This window comes from Cydia strobilella, chromosome 14, assembly GCF_947568885.1.
Source record: "Cydia strobilella chromosome 14, ilCydStro3.1, whole genome shotgun sequence".
NCBI classification, from domain to species: domain Eukaryota; kingdom Metazoa; phylum Arthropoda; class Insecta; order Lepidoptera; family Tortricidae; genus Cydia; species Cydia strobilella.
This window is the reverse complement of record NC_086054.1, coordinates 10,360,164-10,376,550: the sequence shown is the minus strand read 5'-3', so window position 1 is coordinate 10,376,550 and position 16,387 is coordinate 10,360,164. Positions and strand designations below refer to the sequence as shown.

The 16,387-nt window shown below is 37.2% G+C and overlaps 1 protein-coding gene across 1 annotated transcript; it reads left to right on the top strand.

Annotated features, from left to right (window-relative positions):
* The first annotated feature begins 1,525 nt into the window (after window positions 1-1,525).
* On the top strand, window positions 1,526-6,788 carry LOC134747468 (acidic mammalian chitinase-like). The gene is made up of 8 exons (XM_063682091.1): window positions 1,526-1,716; window positions 1,988-2,088; window positions 2,332-2,463; window positions 2,750-2,877; window positions 4,094-4,214; window positions 4,586-4,771; window positions 6,264-6,389; window positions 6,657-6,788. The coding sequence occupies exons 2-8, from the start codon at window positions 2,005-2,007 to the stop codon at window positions 6,786-6,788; spliced, it is 909 nt and encodes a 302-aa protein (XP_063538161.1). The 5' UTR covers window positions 1,526-1,716; window positions 1,988-2,004.
* The last annotated feature ends 9,599 nt before the right edge of the window (window positions 6,789-16,387 follow it).

Below are 16,387 nucleotides of genomic sequence, written 5' to 3'. Positions count from 1 at the left end.
TGAATAGATAAGATAGAGGTATTAATAAAAGGCATTTGGATATCCATATTGGTAGCTTTTGCTCTATTAACCTTTAACAATGAAGGTTTTAGTAGTTTGCGCGTTGTTGTGCCTTGCCGGTAGCCTGACTGCTGGTAAGTATAGGAGTAAGTAGGTTCTAAGTAGGTACATTATCTTCAATTCACTTTGTATGAATAATCTCTAATATTTTTATTTGTATGGTATATTGATTGTTTTGTGTGTATTTTGTGATAGGTTTCTTTCATTTCATTTGCAATACCTAATTTTCGCTTCCTATAAGTTGTCTGAAAGTCTCTTTCAACAACAACAATAAGGCCTGTTGTTGTTGTTTTCTTCTACTAGTGTTGCTGTTTTCTTTCTGTATTATTTTCTTCTATATAGGGGTGCAATAAAGAGTACGGTATTTGTATAATCTTTTAACGGAAAAAATAAACTTCAAAACAGTTTAAAATGTCATTGAAATCGTGACCATAGTGCATCTCATAACTATCACAACTAGCCCTAAAATAGCATACATCGTTATAATACGGAGTTCGGTTTATCATTTTGTGGTCTTAATTAACTTTACCTCATGCACTTTTATGAGCATGAATTGCTTCGCAGCCTTAATATACTTAGATAACAAATCGCCGTTGGGGAGTTGTATTCTGGTCTTCATCAGTAGTTCCACTTTATCAAACAGAACTTACAAAAAAAAAACCGGCCAAGTGCGAGTCGGACTCGCGCACCGAGGGTTCCGTACATTACATAATTTTAACAATGTATTTTTTATGTGAAACGTGAGTGAAAGGTAAATTGCGGTTTACGACTTATATGACGTATTAAAAAAAAACTACTGACTAGATCTCGTTCAAACCAATTTTCGGTGGAAGCTTGCATGGTAATGTACATCATATATTTTTTTCAGTTTTATCATTTTCTTATTTTAGAATGGGGGCATTTGAACACTAAGTGTCTCTCGCGCAAACTATTCAGTTTAAAAAAAAAATGATATTAGAAACCTTAATATCATTTTTGAAGACATCCATAAATACCCCACACGTATGGGTTTAATGAAAAAAAAAAAAAATTTTTGAGTTTCAGTTCCAAGTATGGGGAACCCCCACAATTTATTGTTTTTTTTTTTTTCTATTTTTGTGTGCAAATCTTAATGCGGTTCACAGAATACATCTACTTACCAAGAGCTCTTAAGTTTCAGAGAAAAGTGGCTGTGACATACGGACGGACATACAGACAGACAGACATGACGAATCTATAAGGGTTCCGTGTTTTGCCATTTGGCTACGGAACCCTAAAAACGCTATGAGTGCCTGTAAATCAGTTCATAAATTAACATAAATAACGGAGTTCTGATGTCACAAACTTATAAAAACAGTCAGGTGAATTGAGAACCTCCTCACTATCATAATTATATCATACTAGGATACTGGGATCCAATTCGGCAATCTAAATGAAGAAAAAAAAAAGAAACTGAATTCTAGATTAATATCTAAATTAAGTAAACATTTGCAGCGAGCGGCGTAGTGATCTGCTACTACGGTGAATGGTCCAACGAGAGGACCGGAAGCGGCCGCTTCGGCGTGAGCGATGTGCCCACAGATCTCTGCACGCATATCGTCTATTCCTTCCTCTTGCTCAACGGAACCACGGGAGGCATTATTGCCCCTGAACAAACTACTTACGAGGGAAAAAGCAGTAAGTGATCTATAGTATTATCCCTGCATTCTCTTTGATCATAAATATTGGTGTCTTGTCTAGCCCTAAGATTAAACTTAGGTTACTTTTTGTCGAAATGGTGCATGGTGAACCACAAACTAGGGTTATGATTCGTTCAAATTATGTTCTTAATGTATTTACATACATACAACATACAAATAATTTAGGTACAGGTACCTAAATCAATTTAAGTCAATTTCTCGATAACAAAGATGAGCTCGATAACAATGGTTAATTTTACGTGTTGCAGATGCTGTTGCTGACCTCATGGCGTTAAAAGAGAAGAATGCCGATTTGAAAATCATGGTTGCTATTGGTGGTTGGGAAGAAGGCTCAACAAACTTCACAGCGGTAGGAAAACTTGTATTTGAATAATCCTATATTCGAAACTTTGTTGTCGGTCAGCTGCTGAAGTACAAAGACTTCTTTATCTGGTTCCGTCTCTTTTAGATTATTTATTTAATCTTTTACCTAGTTACCTAGCTGACATAGCTTAAGTTTGGGATATCCAAACGATTGTATATGTGTAGGTTGAAGTTTTATACTATTAGACGGATGAGAAAAATTTTCTTCTTTTTTTTGTTGTGTCTTCAGGTTGTCAACGACGATACTTTAAGGGCATTGTTTGTCAGTAACTTGTATAACTATGTTAACGACAACGGCTTCGATGGTATGGACTTGGACTGGGAGTACCCTGCACAGAGAGGTGGAGCAGACACTGACAAGGTACCTAACATACTCATAATTCTCTTATTTTTCCCGTTATGTGGGTAGCAGTTTTTACTGGTGAAACAATGGCAAGTCGGTTCTGCCTCCGCCATTTCTTTTAGTATATTATAAGTACCTACCTTCCTTTTTTCATTAATTTAATGTTGTTTCTTTTACATTTTTAGCCTTTCTTCCTTGCAAGTAATCGGCTTTTTGACTGATCTTAATAAATTTCCTCATCATCTAGGTACCAGGAATGACCTGGCATAACACATTAAAGTTGTTTAATGTATGCATCTTTCAGGAAAAATTCGTGACTTTGGTCAAGGAGTTGAAGGAAGCCTTCGCAGCGAAATCTTATCTGTTGACCGCCGCCGTCCCCGTCACTCAGGCACACATCGATTTGTCCTACAACGTCACCGAACTTAACGAGTAAGTGATGAAAGAAAATCTATACTTACTTTTTAAACAGTTACGGGATTCAGATTACAGTAGTCTGTCAGTAGTTGTTTCTACACTAAGTACATAAAAAGGCCAAATACCTGAACTAAAGGTTTCCTTTGGCAGAATTAATATTTGTATTTGTATGATGTATTTAATAAGTGGAGATTTTACTGATTCTAAGAACCAATCCTGCCAAACGAAATATTTGGTTCACGAAACGCCGTATTTCATGAGCTACAACGGTCACTATAAATATCCTAAAAACAATGGAATAGGCGATCAACTTCTTTTTAAAACATAAAAAAAAAAATTGGTTTTCTAAATAGCGAAATATGAAGGTAGTCCTAGTTAGACAGGTTTCACGGCTAAATTGTGAATTTACTTAGATGTTAAATTATTTTTCGAGAAATTTATATTTCTAGGTTAAATGACGTTTTTATTTTCTAAAAATTTATTGAAAATATCCACACAAACAGCCCGAGAGAGCGCCGTAAGCATTTAAGAGATTGCATATTGGGGTGGTCCTTATTTCGTTGAAGTTATATTTTTCTACTGGGCACCCGCTTAATGTAGCATCTAAAAAACTAATGTACTATTTTTTTCCCAGAATTTTAAAATAGATTTTAGGGGTCGCTACCGCACTTTGAAAATTGTACCCTACATACAAAATATTTTTTTTTTCCTATTTAGTTTCGATTTTTTATTGTGAAGCGACGATTCAGTGTATTACTAATTTTTTAAATGATTATTTTTTATTTGTGTTTATAGGACCGGAAAGTATGGACGCACCTCTAAATCAATACTTAGAACCCCTACAATATTAATAATATAATTTAAAAAAAATCAGCGGCGTTATTTTATGTTAAGTTTCACATTAATACACCCTGACTCATCATCCCACAACGAGAAATCGAAAAAAAAAGAAAAAAAAAACCGGACAAGTGCGAGTCGGACTGCGAGGGTTCCGTACTTTTTAGTTTTGTTGTTATAGCGGCAATAGAAATACATCATCTGTGAAAATTTCAACTGTCTAGCTATCACGGCTATCATGGCTTATAAGATACACAGACAGACAGACGGACAGACAGTGGAGTCTTAGTAATAGGGTCCCGTTATTACCTTTTGGGTACGGAACCCTAAAAATACATTTTGTATGGTGGCCTTATGTGTAACTCAAAGCTAATACTGAATACCTTTCTTCTAGATACCTGGACTACATCAACCTGATGTGTTACGATTACCACGGCACTTGGGATACTGAGACCGGAGTAAACGCACCTCTATACCCTCAGTTAACTGACGACTCCTCCTCAGTTTTAAATGTCGTGAGTAATTAATCACTTTAAACTAAGCATTTCTTCTTCTTCTTGTAAATTATGGATAAATCTTGACTTAAATTTCAATTATGTTGCTAAATGCAACTATTCTTTATAGTAGCAGAACCTTTCTTTTGAACCCAACACAAATGACCATGAGATATTTGAAAGTTTGTACGGAACCCGTGGTACACGAGAGTTAAACGAACTTTCACTTGACCGGTTTTTTCTTATTTGAGTCTCAAGAACTGAAAAAAACTATCCCGCCTGTAAGGGTACAGCGTAAAAATTTGCTTTAGATTTTCTTAATTTGCGATGTCTACAGGAAAAACTCGAATGGATTCAAAATGTGTGTGACCCACCTATATTGTTTATAATAGAACACCTCCGTTCACGTCTGGATCAACAACGGCGCGAGTCCCTCTAAGCTGGTGTTGGGTATGGGATCGTATGGAAAGACATTTACCCTGACCAGTCTGAACGACACTTCAACTGGGGCGCCGTTCACTGCAGCCGGGGCAGCCGGCCCTTACGTCGCAGAGGCTGGAGTTTATAGTTACTATGAGGTAGGTATGGTGACTCCTAGTTATTGGCCCCTCCATATTAGTAATTGGCCACTCTTAACAAATCAGAAAGAAACTAGGCCACAGAAGTATTATTGTTAAGAGTGGCCATTTGGCCAATTACTATGGAGTGGCCAGTGGCCAATAATTACAGCAGTCACCGTATACCGTATGTACTGACGAAAAGTTTCCAAATTTGCGAAATTTCCACATTGAAAACATTCTGAAACTTCTCATTTAACTATTTGGGAGCATGGGGGATTGAAATTTTCCGTTTCCAAAATGAAAATTTCCTTAATTTCCTATGAAATTTTCTTGAAGTTTCCGATAACTTTTCCAACTATTTTGAAACTTTTCGCACATCTGTAGGTAGTTTTTTTCTGTTTAGTCTGAATAACCTATCCACCGCTATAAGATCCAAGTTATGTTCTTATTTAAAAACGACATGCTGCAATGAGGGCTACCGTTTTTGTGTTCACTAGTTGGCGCCGCTGTAGATGTAGGTCCAGAAAAACAGATCTCAAAATTCTTCTATGCTTATTTTTATAAAATCAATACGATCTAATATATACAAAGGTAATTTAACGTCTAAATGTGCCATTTTTTCAACCTGTTTAATTTTGCTTATATTTTAGTTGGCACTATTGTTTACCATGATTAATCAAACATGGACAAAGATTTACCACAATTATGAATAAGGAGTGAAAATTCCCGATAAAAAAGCTTGAAACCCCCAAAACTTTTATGCATTTGCCATTTTGAAAGACCTCCATCTACACTAGCGCCCCTAGCGGCGAAATTAAATGCGGTAGCCCTCTATTATGCATGATCATTCAAGTAACATATAGTTTGTCAAAGGACTGTCCAGTAGTTGGTCAAACCAAATAGTCAGTAAATAAGAACAAAAAAAAAACTATACTCATCCTTTTCTTTCAGGTGCTAGTACAAAGATAGTATGATTCTCTCTGTCTATGTTTGAAATGAGACAGTCCTTTGACAAACTATACAAAACTTCTACTTGCTCTATTTTCTTTGTCGATTTCTATTTATATCCAGGGTGCCTAGCCAACAATCGGCAATCGTTTACGCTACGCTACTAGGGACGTTGGCTAGGCACCCAAGGGACCTAGCCAAGATGACGATTGTTTTCGCTGCTACAACGACACGCTATCTGTCTCTCTATTACTCTTATAGACAGATCGTCAGGTGACAACCAAAACTCACTAATATATATAAATAAGGTTGAGTTTTATTTAATTATTTTTTAGTAATTAGTGGTTTTGTTGTCACCTGACGAGATAGCGTTCCGTTGTAGCGCGGACGCATTTTTATCACCTGTCACCATGCCTATCACGTTCTAACAAGTATGTAAGTGCGAAAGTGACAGGCATAGTGACAGGCGATAAAAATGTAACCATGCTGATACCGCTGATGTGCGAGGTGCTTGGCTGACGAATTGACGAAACTGATTAAAAAAATTATGCAATTATTTCAGATTTGCGAAGACCAACAGAACAACACCTCTGAATGGAGCATCACCCAGGTAGATGACAGCTACGTGTATGCCAACAAGGACCTCTTGTGGGTCGGCTACGACAACCCTAGCACTATTACGGCTAAGGTGAGTAGAAAGCGGATGGATGATAGAGATTCAGAAGTATTTCTATACTCGTGATCGTGACAGCAAATCGGCAACAGCAACTCAATTTATCACGAAAGTTGACAGTGAAATCACCCGATACCACAGCAGCAGTCGCAAATGTCGCAATATAATTGCAACTTTTACTTTAATTTTCTATCAAGCTGACTGGAAATGGGTACTTTGCTTCGTTTCAGATTTCATGAAATCTATTTATTTGAGAAAATAAGGTTTCTTTTATTTTCGCAGGCACAATATGCCAAAGACATGGGCCTGGGAGGCATCATGTACTGGGCGCTTGACTTGGATGACTTCAACGGCCTCTGCGGAGACAAGTTCCCTCTCATCTCAGCGGGCGTTGCTGCGTTTAACTCTGATTAACTTTAACAATAGTTTTGCTGCAAATAAAATGTTTTCAGTTATGTGTAGGTATTCATTGTATTTTGGTGTTTTATCGTAGCTTGTTTTGGCGCTTTCCCGAATGCATCCTTATGAAGTTGACGTTCTATTTTTACAATTTACTATATTCTATCACGATCTATCCACAGATCGATCAAATCACATGTTCTCACAAATCCACCTGACACGGAGTAGGTTTAAATTACAATGATTGAATTGAATTGAAATTATTTATTTCGGACACAAATCCCATATAGTGTTAGTACAATAATTATTATTTAGCTACCTATGTCTATGCTAGTGTACAATATGAAAAACAATAAATACCTAAAACTGATTCTCACTATTTATTTTGATGATGGGTTGGGTTCATGTGATTGATTCCAACGCCTCATCAGTGGGCAGTCCACTCTGACGACAAATGCGTTTAGGCGACCGTTGGCGCTACCCTGCAATCTTTGCAATAGGGATGCCGCTCTTTTACGCATAATAGCGAAAATGTCATCCGTACGGGCATCGGCGAATATCCCCGACTAGACCGCGGGCAAGGAACAGATTTCCATGACCAATCGCCTCCCGGGCTAAAACTCGTATAGTGGTTAACGGCTATGTATGATGAACCCTCGTGAACGTCAGCTGCCGCTCCGTAGGTGGGTTGAGGAATGGCAGCAAATGAAGTCTATAAAGGGAGGCGGTGACTGACGAAATTTACGCCTGGCTCGCGGTCTAGACGTACTGCTATGCCGGGTATCCTAAACTCATTATTAAATTAGCTGTCGAGTTAAAATTAAAATGATATTTGGTACCTAAAAAACTTAATTTTACATGCCAGGGTTCGAGCCGACCACGTCCGTATATGTACGTTACCTACTGCTTGAAAAGGAACAGTCGCCATAAGATATATCGGAGCGGCAGAGGTGCTCAAAAATATCTGAACACGCACTCTAACGCCTTGAAAATAGTGTTAAGATATTTGCGAGCACTTTAGCTGATCCGATATATCTGATAGCGACTGTACCAGTTTTTTTTGTACATTTTATACAATGTAGCAATCTAAATTTTATTTAAGTAGATAGATACAATAGCAGTCTAAATTCTTCGTAGCTTTAGAATCCTATACAACAAAGATCGAAGGAAATTCCTGTAAACGAAAATATTCTCGCGATTCCGATTTTTAAAATATCAGAAGGCGCCCTAATGGATGTTGGTTCCATCTTCTACTGAAATTCAATATTGTATCGAGTTGGGTGCAAATCAATTTCCACTCTAAATAGTTACAGTTAAAGTTGTATTAGCATTGCAATATCATCGTCCATTTTCGTTTCAATTTTGAAGATAACTAAATCCGAGAGTTTTGCAGTACTTTGAGCATCTTCTTTATCAATTATAAATGCAAATGTGAATACTTAGGTGTATTTGCATCTTGTCTGGTCTCAACATTATGCACGTATGCATACTATACATAGGTAGGGATTGCCTATTTTTGGGCTGTGATGAAATTTTATTCAATTGCTATTCAATATACCTAAGTATTTCCCAGATTTACGTTATTAAAATTTGGATTCCAACATTTTTAACAATAATATATTTCAAAAAATACTTTGTAGTGCAAAAACGTACTTCAAAAAAAAGTGTGTGTGTGTGTGTGTCAGCTCCGACGCAAATCCTCCGATCTAAATTTCGAATATTACCAGTTGTTACTTGTTGACATTGGATAAATAGTTTTCATCTCAGAATAATGACTAAAGCATAGAAGTCGGGCAAAAATGCTTCGCAAATATGTATACCCGTACTTTACTTCCTTACGAATTAGATAATGTGCCGAAAAGAGATGCATATATGCTTGTTATTTCTCATTTATTTATTCAGTTTATGTGCCGTGTAAAAGAATAATCATATAATGAAAGTTGAACCAGAAAAAACGCGGCAATTTCAAGAAATCTGTAGCAGGCGGCTCGTTGAAATAAAATGAAATGCGTGGAATACAAGGATTGCATAACTTTTATACTTTTTATAATTTTCATATTCTAAAAATCATTAAAAAGTATAAAAATTATGCAATCCTTGGAATCAAAGAGCCGCCTGATATTTGGATTAATTAATGTACCTAATATAGCTTTTATCTCATTTGCAGTCTACCACTCAGAACCGTCTAACTATACCTCTCGTTTTTTTATCATTAGAAAGAAGGCGAACGATCTTAACGTGTCCTTTTATCGAAAAACACTTTGAAAATAAGTCACAACAAATATAATATACGATCATTTACATACTTTTGCTTTCATAAGTAAAATATTGCTATATTTATAAAAAAACTTGTCAATAAAAAGACACGTGGAAATGGTTTACCGTTTTTTCTAATGCTAAAAGACTAAGTATAGTTTCTAGTCATGTACAGTCAGCTGCAGAGAAAAGGCACCCCCCTGCATACAAAGTTCTGTAAATTAGTATGGACGTGGGGTACCTTTTCTCTGCAGCTGACTGTACCAAATAGGAAATGAAAAAAAAAAACGTTCGTGTAATATATTTTTTTTATTTAATAATAGGAAATATTACGCGAAACTCGGCGTAGGTGGCGCCACTATCACAATCTGAGGGTCTATCGCGAAACAAGAAAATCGAACTTTCGTTATGTAACATCTCTGTCACTCTTGCGTATTCGAGCGATAAAGAGGCAGCTAGATAACGAAATTTCGGATTCGAGTTTTCCGGTAGGTCCCCTGAAAACTTGTCAAAAACCTGTTAAAGGTACAGTATAAATAAGTTACTCTACAGTGCACTAAAAAAGCTAGTGCTGCACTCTGGTGGCAGAACATTGCAGTAATATCCCCTATTCCTCGTCCTTTGGAAATCTGAAATAAAAAGTTGAGTTTTGTCACCAACAATATTAATAAAAGGAACATTCATCAATGATCATTAATGTCTATTTTATTAGGGTTCCGTACCCAAAGGGTAAAAACGGGACCCTATTACTAATACTTCGCTGTCCGTCTGTCTGACACCAGGCTGTATCTCATGAACCGTGATAGCTAGACAGTTGAAATTTTCACAGATGATGTATTTCTGTTGCCGCTATAACAACAAATACTAAAAAGTACGGTCCCCTTGGTGCGCGTGTCCGACCCGCACTTGACCGGTTTTTAGTATTAAACTATAGTCTGGCAAACACAATCTGTCAGTAAGTAAGAACAAAGAAAACTATAGGTACAGTCGAAGGCAAAAATATCGATCCAGACAAATGGCTTAAAAATATGTGAACACGATTTTATTGTCTGAGCATACACATATTTTTGAGACTTTGGGAATGTATATATATTTATGCCCTTGACTGTACTCATCAATTAAAATGAGACAGTCCTGGGCCAAACTATAAGAAAGCTGTAAATGTCGATAGGTTATTGATCTGAGGTCGATACATCACTATGCCAAAAATATAACCTTTCATACTTAGCAGAAAAGTTCGAAAATTTATGCAAAAATCTATATAGACTTGAATGCAAGTAATAATTACATAAACAATATATCGATTTCTATGTTTAGGGTCAGGTCCTATAAATTAATTTCTTCAAAATTGAACAAAACTCACCGATTAAAGGTTATCGGTTCGTGCGTATTTTCTTTTCTTCCTGTATGCGATTTACAGCCCTCGATCACACAAGACATTATCACAAAGGGAACTTCAAACCATTACAAATAAAAACTCAACACGTTTTCCAACAATCTTTTTAAGGAATAGCAAGAATATAATTAAAATAAACCAAGATGACCGCTGACACATCCCGAAATATTTCAACTAAAATAATACGACTATGTCAAGTTGTTACAGTTGTCACCTACCTGTGAAATAACGATCTTATATTTTATTTGGCTGGATTATATTATAGAACCACATAGGACCATTTGACATTTCCCTCAGTTCATCTTATGACAATACTGAAAAAAAAAACGAAAGAACTTGCGGATTGTTGTCTCACTCACTCATAGACAAAAAGTAATAACGTGTTGTGAATACGATATCTTTTACCAAGCTTTTATTTTTGCCCGGCTTCTTTGCTTTAGTCATTATTCTGAGGTTTTCATGCAGCCGCTGCTAGGGGATGCGCAAGATAAGTTGCGCACGAAACATAACGTTTGATTGGACTCCCCATAAATATTCATACAGTATGTAAATTCAATAAGGGCGAATATTCAAACGATGGTTAGCATAAATAGGAACTAAGAAGTAAGTATATTGAGATAAATTTTGCTTAGAAATACAATGAAAATATTAACCATACAAAATCGGCCCGCAATGTAAACACAAGTCATGGGATACGAGCTTTTTAAAGTAACTGTCAACGCTTTTTGGCACTGTTGGCAGTTACTATAAAAAGCTCGTACCTCGTAATGTCATGTCATGTTATGCCTTGTAATGTTTGCAGTACATTACTGCTCGGTAAATTTAAAAGCTCATAATTAAGTGTAACTTAAAAAGGCTTTTTAATGCCGGGGACACACTAACGGGAAATGGCGGGAAACGCTGTTGATTATTGCGATAATCCTAGTGTGGCCGTATGAAAAACGTCGAATTAGCGCGATAATTAACGCGTTTCCCGGCGTTTCCCGTTAGTGTGGCCCCGGCATTAAAAAGTATTTTTAAGTTACACTTAATTATGAGCTTTTAAATTTACCGAGCAGCAATGTACTGCAAACATTACAAGACATAATATGACATGACATTAAACATTAAGAAGTTTTTCAAGATTTAAGAGATAAGATTTTTTAATGATTACACGGATAACTTTTATATCTTGTTTAATTTATCGCCCGTATTTGATTTACACACTGCATAAAAAATCATCTCAAGGAGTAAAATCCATTAAACTCCAAAAATACTTAACTAATAACTAAACTTACTAAACTTATGGTGGCAGTGTGAATGGTTTTGTTAACTTCATACTTAGACTTATATTGACCGGGATATAGACCGTGATTACCTTTTGTATTATTTGTGAGCTCCCGATATTTCGACGCAGTTACATGCATCATGACTGACGGGGGATGATGCATGTAACTGCGTCGAAATATCGGGAGCTCACAAATAATACAAAAGGTAATCACGGTCTATATCCCGGTCAATATAAGTCTAGTGAAACTAACCGTGAATCATTCAAAACTATAACTTCATACTTAGATTAAACTTTTTAGCAATCCAAATTTTCACTTTCGGTTCCGTCCTCGCTTTTTGTAAAGTAAATGCAAAGAGTCCGTGTAAGCTAACTGCACCAACTTGGAAATAGCAAAGTGAGGCAGTGTCATTATAAACGGCATGTTTTCATAGAAATGTGAAATTAATGATGACATGCCGCAGTTTGTCATTGCTATGCCATGCAGCTTGGTCCGACTCTACTCTGACCTACTTAACCAGATTCCGTTTAACTCTGTACCGAGTGGTTTGTCGTCATAAGCGTCACATTTTCATGGAAATTTCCTAATGGTCAATTCTGATGTTGAAATCAGTTTGATGGTACTATACACTAGTTTCATTGTTACCGAAGTTACGTAGCTATACCGGTATAGCCTATACCTACAAATTTTGTAAGCCAAAAAAATTAAGTACTAGAATCTGTAAAAAAATATCAAGCAAATAACTTATAGTAAAAATCTTGGTAATTTTAAATCTGCCTAAGATCCTAAGCCTGCCTAAGAGCCTAAGTTCTATATTACAAAACTGAAAGTTGTGTGAAATTACAAAATTATAAGAAGAAAATTAACAACTACTAAAAATAAATGGACTGCGTAATGATTGACTTTAAAATAGCATAGAGGGTTACCTAATACCTAATCTAGCTTCCCAAATCCAAATTTTAAAATGATATATGCGATATACGTGGTACGTAGTTAGTTAAGATGTGTAATTTGTGTTTACATTATACACCTACTTACTGCTAGCCTTTCTCCGCAGACGTCTTGTCTGGTTGCCCTTGGCATAGGCCTCTCCCATATTCCTCCACGAGTCCCTGTCCAGAGCCTGTCTTCTCCAGAAGGCTCCAGCCACCTGCCTGAACTCGTCTTCAAATCTCATTTTTTGTCTTCCATCATCCCTTTTTCCGTCTCTTGGGTACCATGTTGTGATGTCTTTTGACCACATTATACACCTACAAGTTTATAACATAACTAAAGCCAACATAGGTACCTACTTAAAATACATGCATGCATGCCTAACTTAAAAAAAACTAGATAATAATTTTTCGTCACATAATCTAATCATTAACTTAAAGTTACAGTTCTTAACTATCTACGTAATTGTTTTTGCTATTCATAGTATTCATTAATATTTTGAATTTTTTTTAATTTCGATCGCTCGATTTTGGTGGAAAACGGCGAAATGCAAAATTTTGAAATACGTGCGATAGAATCTAGTGGTATTGACCGTCGTCGACGCCAATTGAGTCGTTTTTAAATTTATTAGTAGTGGAGATAATATTGAATGAAATACACGAAATCGAGCGGTCGAAATTCAAAAATCGGCCCCATGGACAAGAATAGCGAATCGTATATTGATACGATTCGCTATTCTTGTCCATGGGGCCGATTTTTAATTGTAAACGAACGAGATGTATCAGGAAATTGAGTGTTCGGCAGCTATTGAGTTGAAACAGACGGAGAGAACTGTTTGATTGAAGGAACGACGAGCGTTAATCTACCTACGTAATACCAATACTCCATAATAATTTCTGGCACAGTTTGTCAGGAGAAATGTTGATTCATATTTATAAGTATTTCTATTTTTAATTTTATTTGTAATGAATTGACGTTGTTGTATTAGGATTATTTAAATGATATGCATGTACCTGGAGCGGTATTTGACATGCGTTAAGTGACGTTTCGTGTTGAACTTCAGTTGAATGGAAGAAATCGTGTGTTGTCGAATAGGTAAATTTGACATTAGCAATACACAGTTAGGTGACAACGAAACCAAACCGAACCACGCCGAGTTCAGAGCCATTTTAAACCGTATAGTAGTAAGAAAACAAAGTTGATTTTTGTTGCATAATTTTTTCAATGAACGAGTTTTGGTTGTACCAAATGATACTTTCCACAGTTGATGAACAAATGATTCATTCCACTGTTGAACTGATGTTGAAGCCGAAACTGACAGTTGTGCATCTCGAATAGGGCCCCTGATGTACCTTACTTGTTAATGTAATTTACAAACGTTTTGCATGTTGGCTTTATGTCAACTTGAATACTGACTCTAAAACTATTAAGACCTAATTGTAACGTATTCTGGCAAATAAACATTTCTATTTCTATTTCACGTTATACTAATATACTTAGCACGCTTGAGCATTTTAATAAATAAATATAGTGACAAGTTCGATATTCACTTTCTCTTACCAAATATTTTACAAATATAAATAACATTACTACATTATAGCTGTACTATTTGTAATACAAGAAATACAAAAAAATAATAATAATTAGAAACTAAAATCCGTTCTGAGCCATGCCGGGTCCAAAGGTCCCCATAACACTAGCAGCGTTACCCCGCTGTATGGCGATGGAGACCTGTTGGACGAGCCATGACTCAGAACGGGGGTCACCTTTCTCTCTGAGGCGCTTGCCAAGCTCTCGGAAGAGCTCACGCGCCTCCCGCCCCCAGGGCCCGGCTGTCTCGACGGCGACGGGCACGAAGTCATAGGTGGCTTCCAAAGCAGAGTATTTGAGGCGCTTGCTTTTGGCGGCAGTCTCTGCCGCTGAGCCTGCCGACTTAGCAGTGTGTCCTACATGGGATGCAGCAAATGTACTCACACAGGTTGCATCCCATATAAGACACCGCCCTCTCTGCCAGGGAACCAGCGTCAGCCCGTCGGGACGTTTGCCGTCTGTTCGAGACAGCCCTGGTGGTTCCAGGAGGCACGGAACACCTACCGAGATCATCGCTCGGCGAACGATTTCATTTAGAGCATGGTGCCTGGGGAAACGACCGGCGCATCTTTGGCAGCTTAGCCCATGGTGGCCGTTCTCCTCCACCATTACTCCGCAAATGCAGCGGTGCGCGTTGCACACCTTGCACCCCAATCTTAAGGCCACTGCGATCCTTAGGGAATCGTTGTCCAGCAGTGTGCCTAGATGAGGGGATGGCAAGGCGTGCAGCCACGCACCCGACTCAGGCTTGGAGGCAGCCTTAAGAAGCGCCAGATCAGTTCCCGAGGCACCAGCCTGTAAATTTGCGTGACGTAGCCTGCAGAGGATGTCATCCCAGCCCCTATGAGCGGCCGGGCTATCCGGACGTTCGTTGGATGGACATAATGTTGCCCATTTTGCTAAGGCATCGGATGCGAAAGGTATGCAGATATTGGTGCTCTCTATTGCAAGTATGCGCCCAACTAAATCAGCTGAAACGTGTACCGAGGCCAAAAAAGCCACCAAGCCGATGTCCTGGACTCGACGGACACCGAGACCGCCATAACGAACAGGTGTAATATACTTAGTAGATGGCCCATTATGGAAGTGGCTTATATTATAACTAGCACAAAAATGTACGTTTAGCCCTTGGTCAATTTAATTACAGTATAATCAGGATTTCTGGTCGGTTTTTCGCCTTGAAAACTAACCGTAACTCGTTGCGATAGCAACGAGTGACACTAAAAGAAGAAAAAATCATCATCATCATCTTCATTGGTCCAAAGATTTATAATAAGATCCCTCCGGCAATAAAGCAGGCCCCGAGTTATGCTTCATTTGTACGACAAATGAAAACAAAATTAGTCAAAGATGCATTGTACACCATTGACGAATTCTTTTTGTAAATAAGTATTTAGGTTGTAATAGTAATAGTTGTTTAATGTATATTTAATATGTAATGTAATGTGTAATCGTAAACAGACGGACGTATAAAATGTAAAATTTTATGAATAAATAATTGAATTGAATTGAATTGAATCAATCGAAAATACAATAAATCTCGCCTCAATAAGGAAACATTAAAATTGTAAAATAAGTCAGCATCTTCCCAAGAGCATTGTATTGTATAGAATTTGCAAACAGAGTCACAAAACAAAACCGGAATTCCGCTTCGCCGCATCCGTGCCACGGGACAAAATATGACACGAATGACAAAAGTAACCGAAGAATATCATTTCAAGCATATTTCAACGAGTCGAACAGTATTATGTTACGAACAGTACAGCAATTCTAATACGTTAGATTAATTAAATTAAACAGGTATGTTCTAACAGATACGTGAGATGAAAAATTAGTCAGTAAAATTTTGACTAGGAGTAAGATTTTTTAAACTAGGTTTTTTAGAATGAAAGGTGATTGTGATTCTACGAGATTATAATGTTTTAAGTAAAACATAACGTTATAAACTCATTAAATACACCTTCGCACAAAAATGCTGCATGGTGCACTATAAGGAATATTTACTTACTTACTTCGTCACCTTAAGTAGACAGAATAAAGCGCGACAAAAACTGGCCAAGTGCGAGTTGGACTCGCGCACCGAGGGTTCCGTACTTTTTAGTATTTGTTGTTATAGCGGCAACAGAAATACATCATCTGTGAAAATTTCAACTGTCTAGCTATCACGGCTG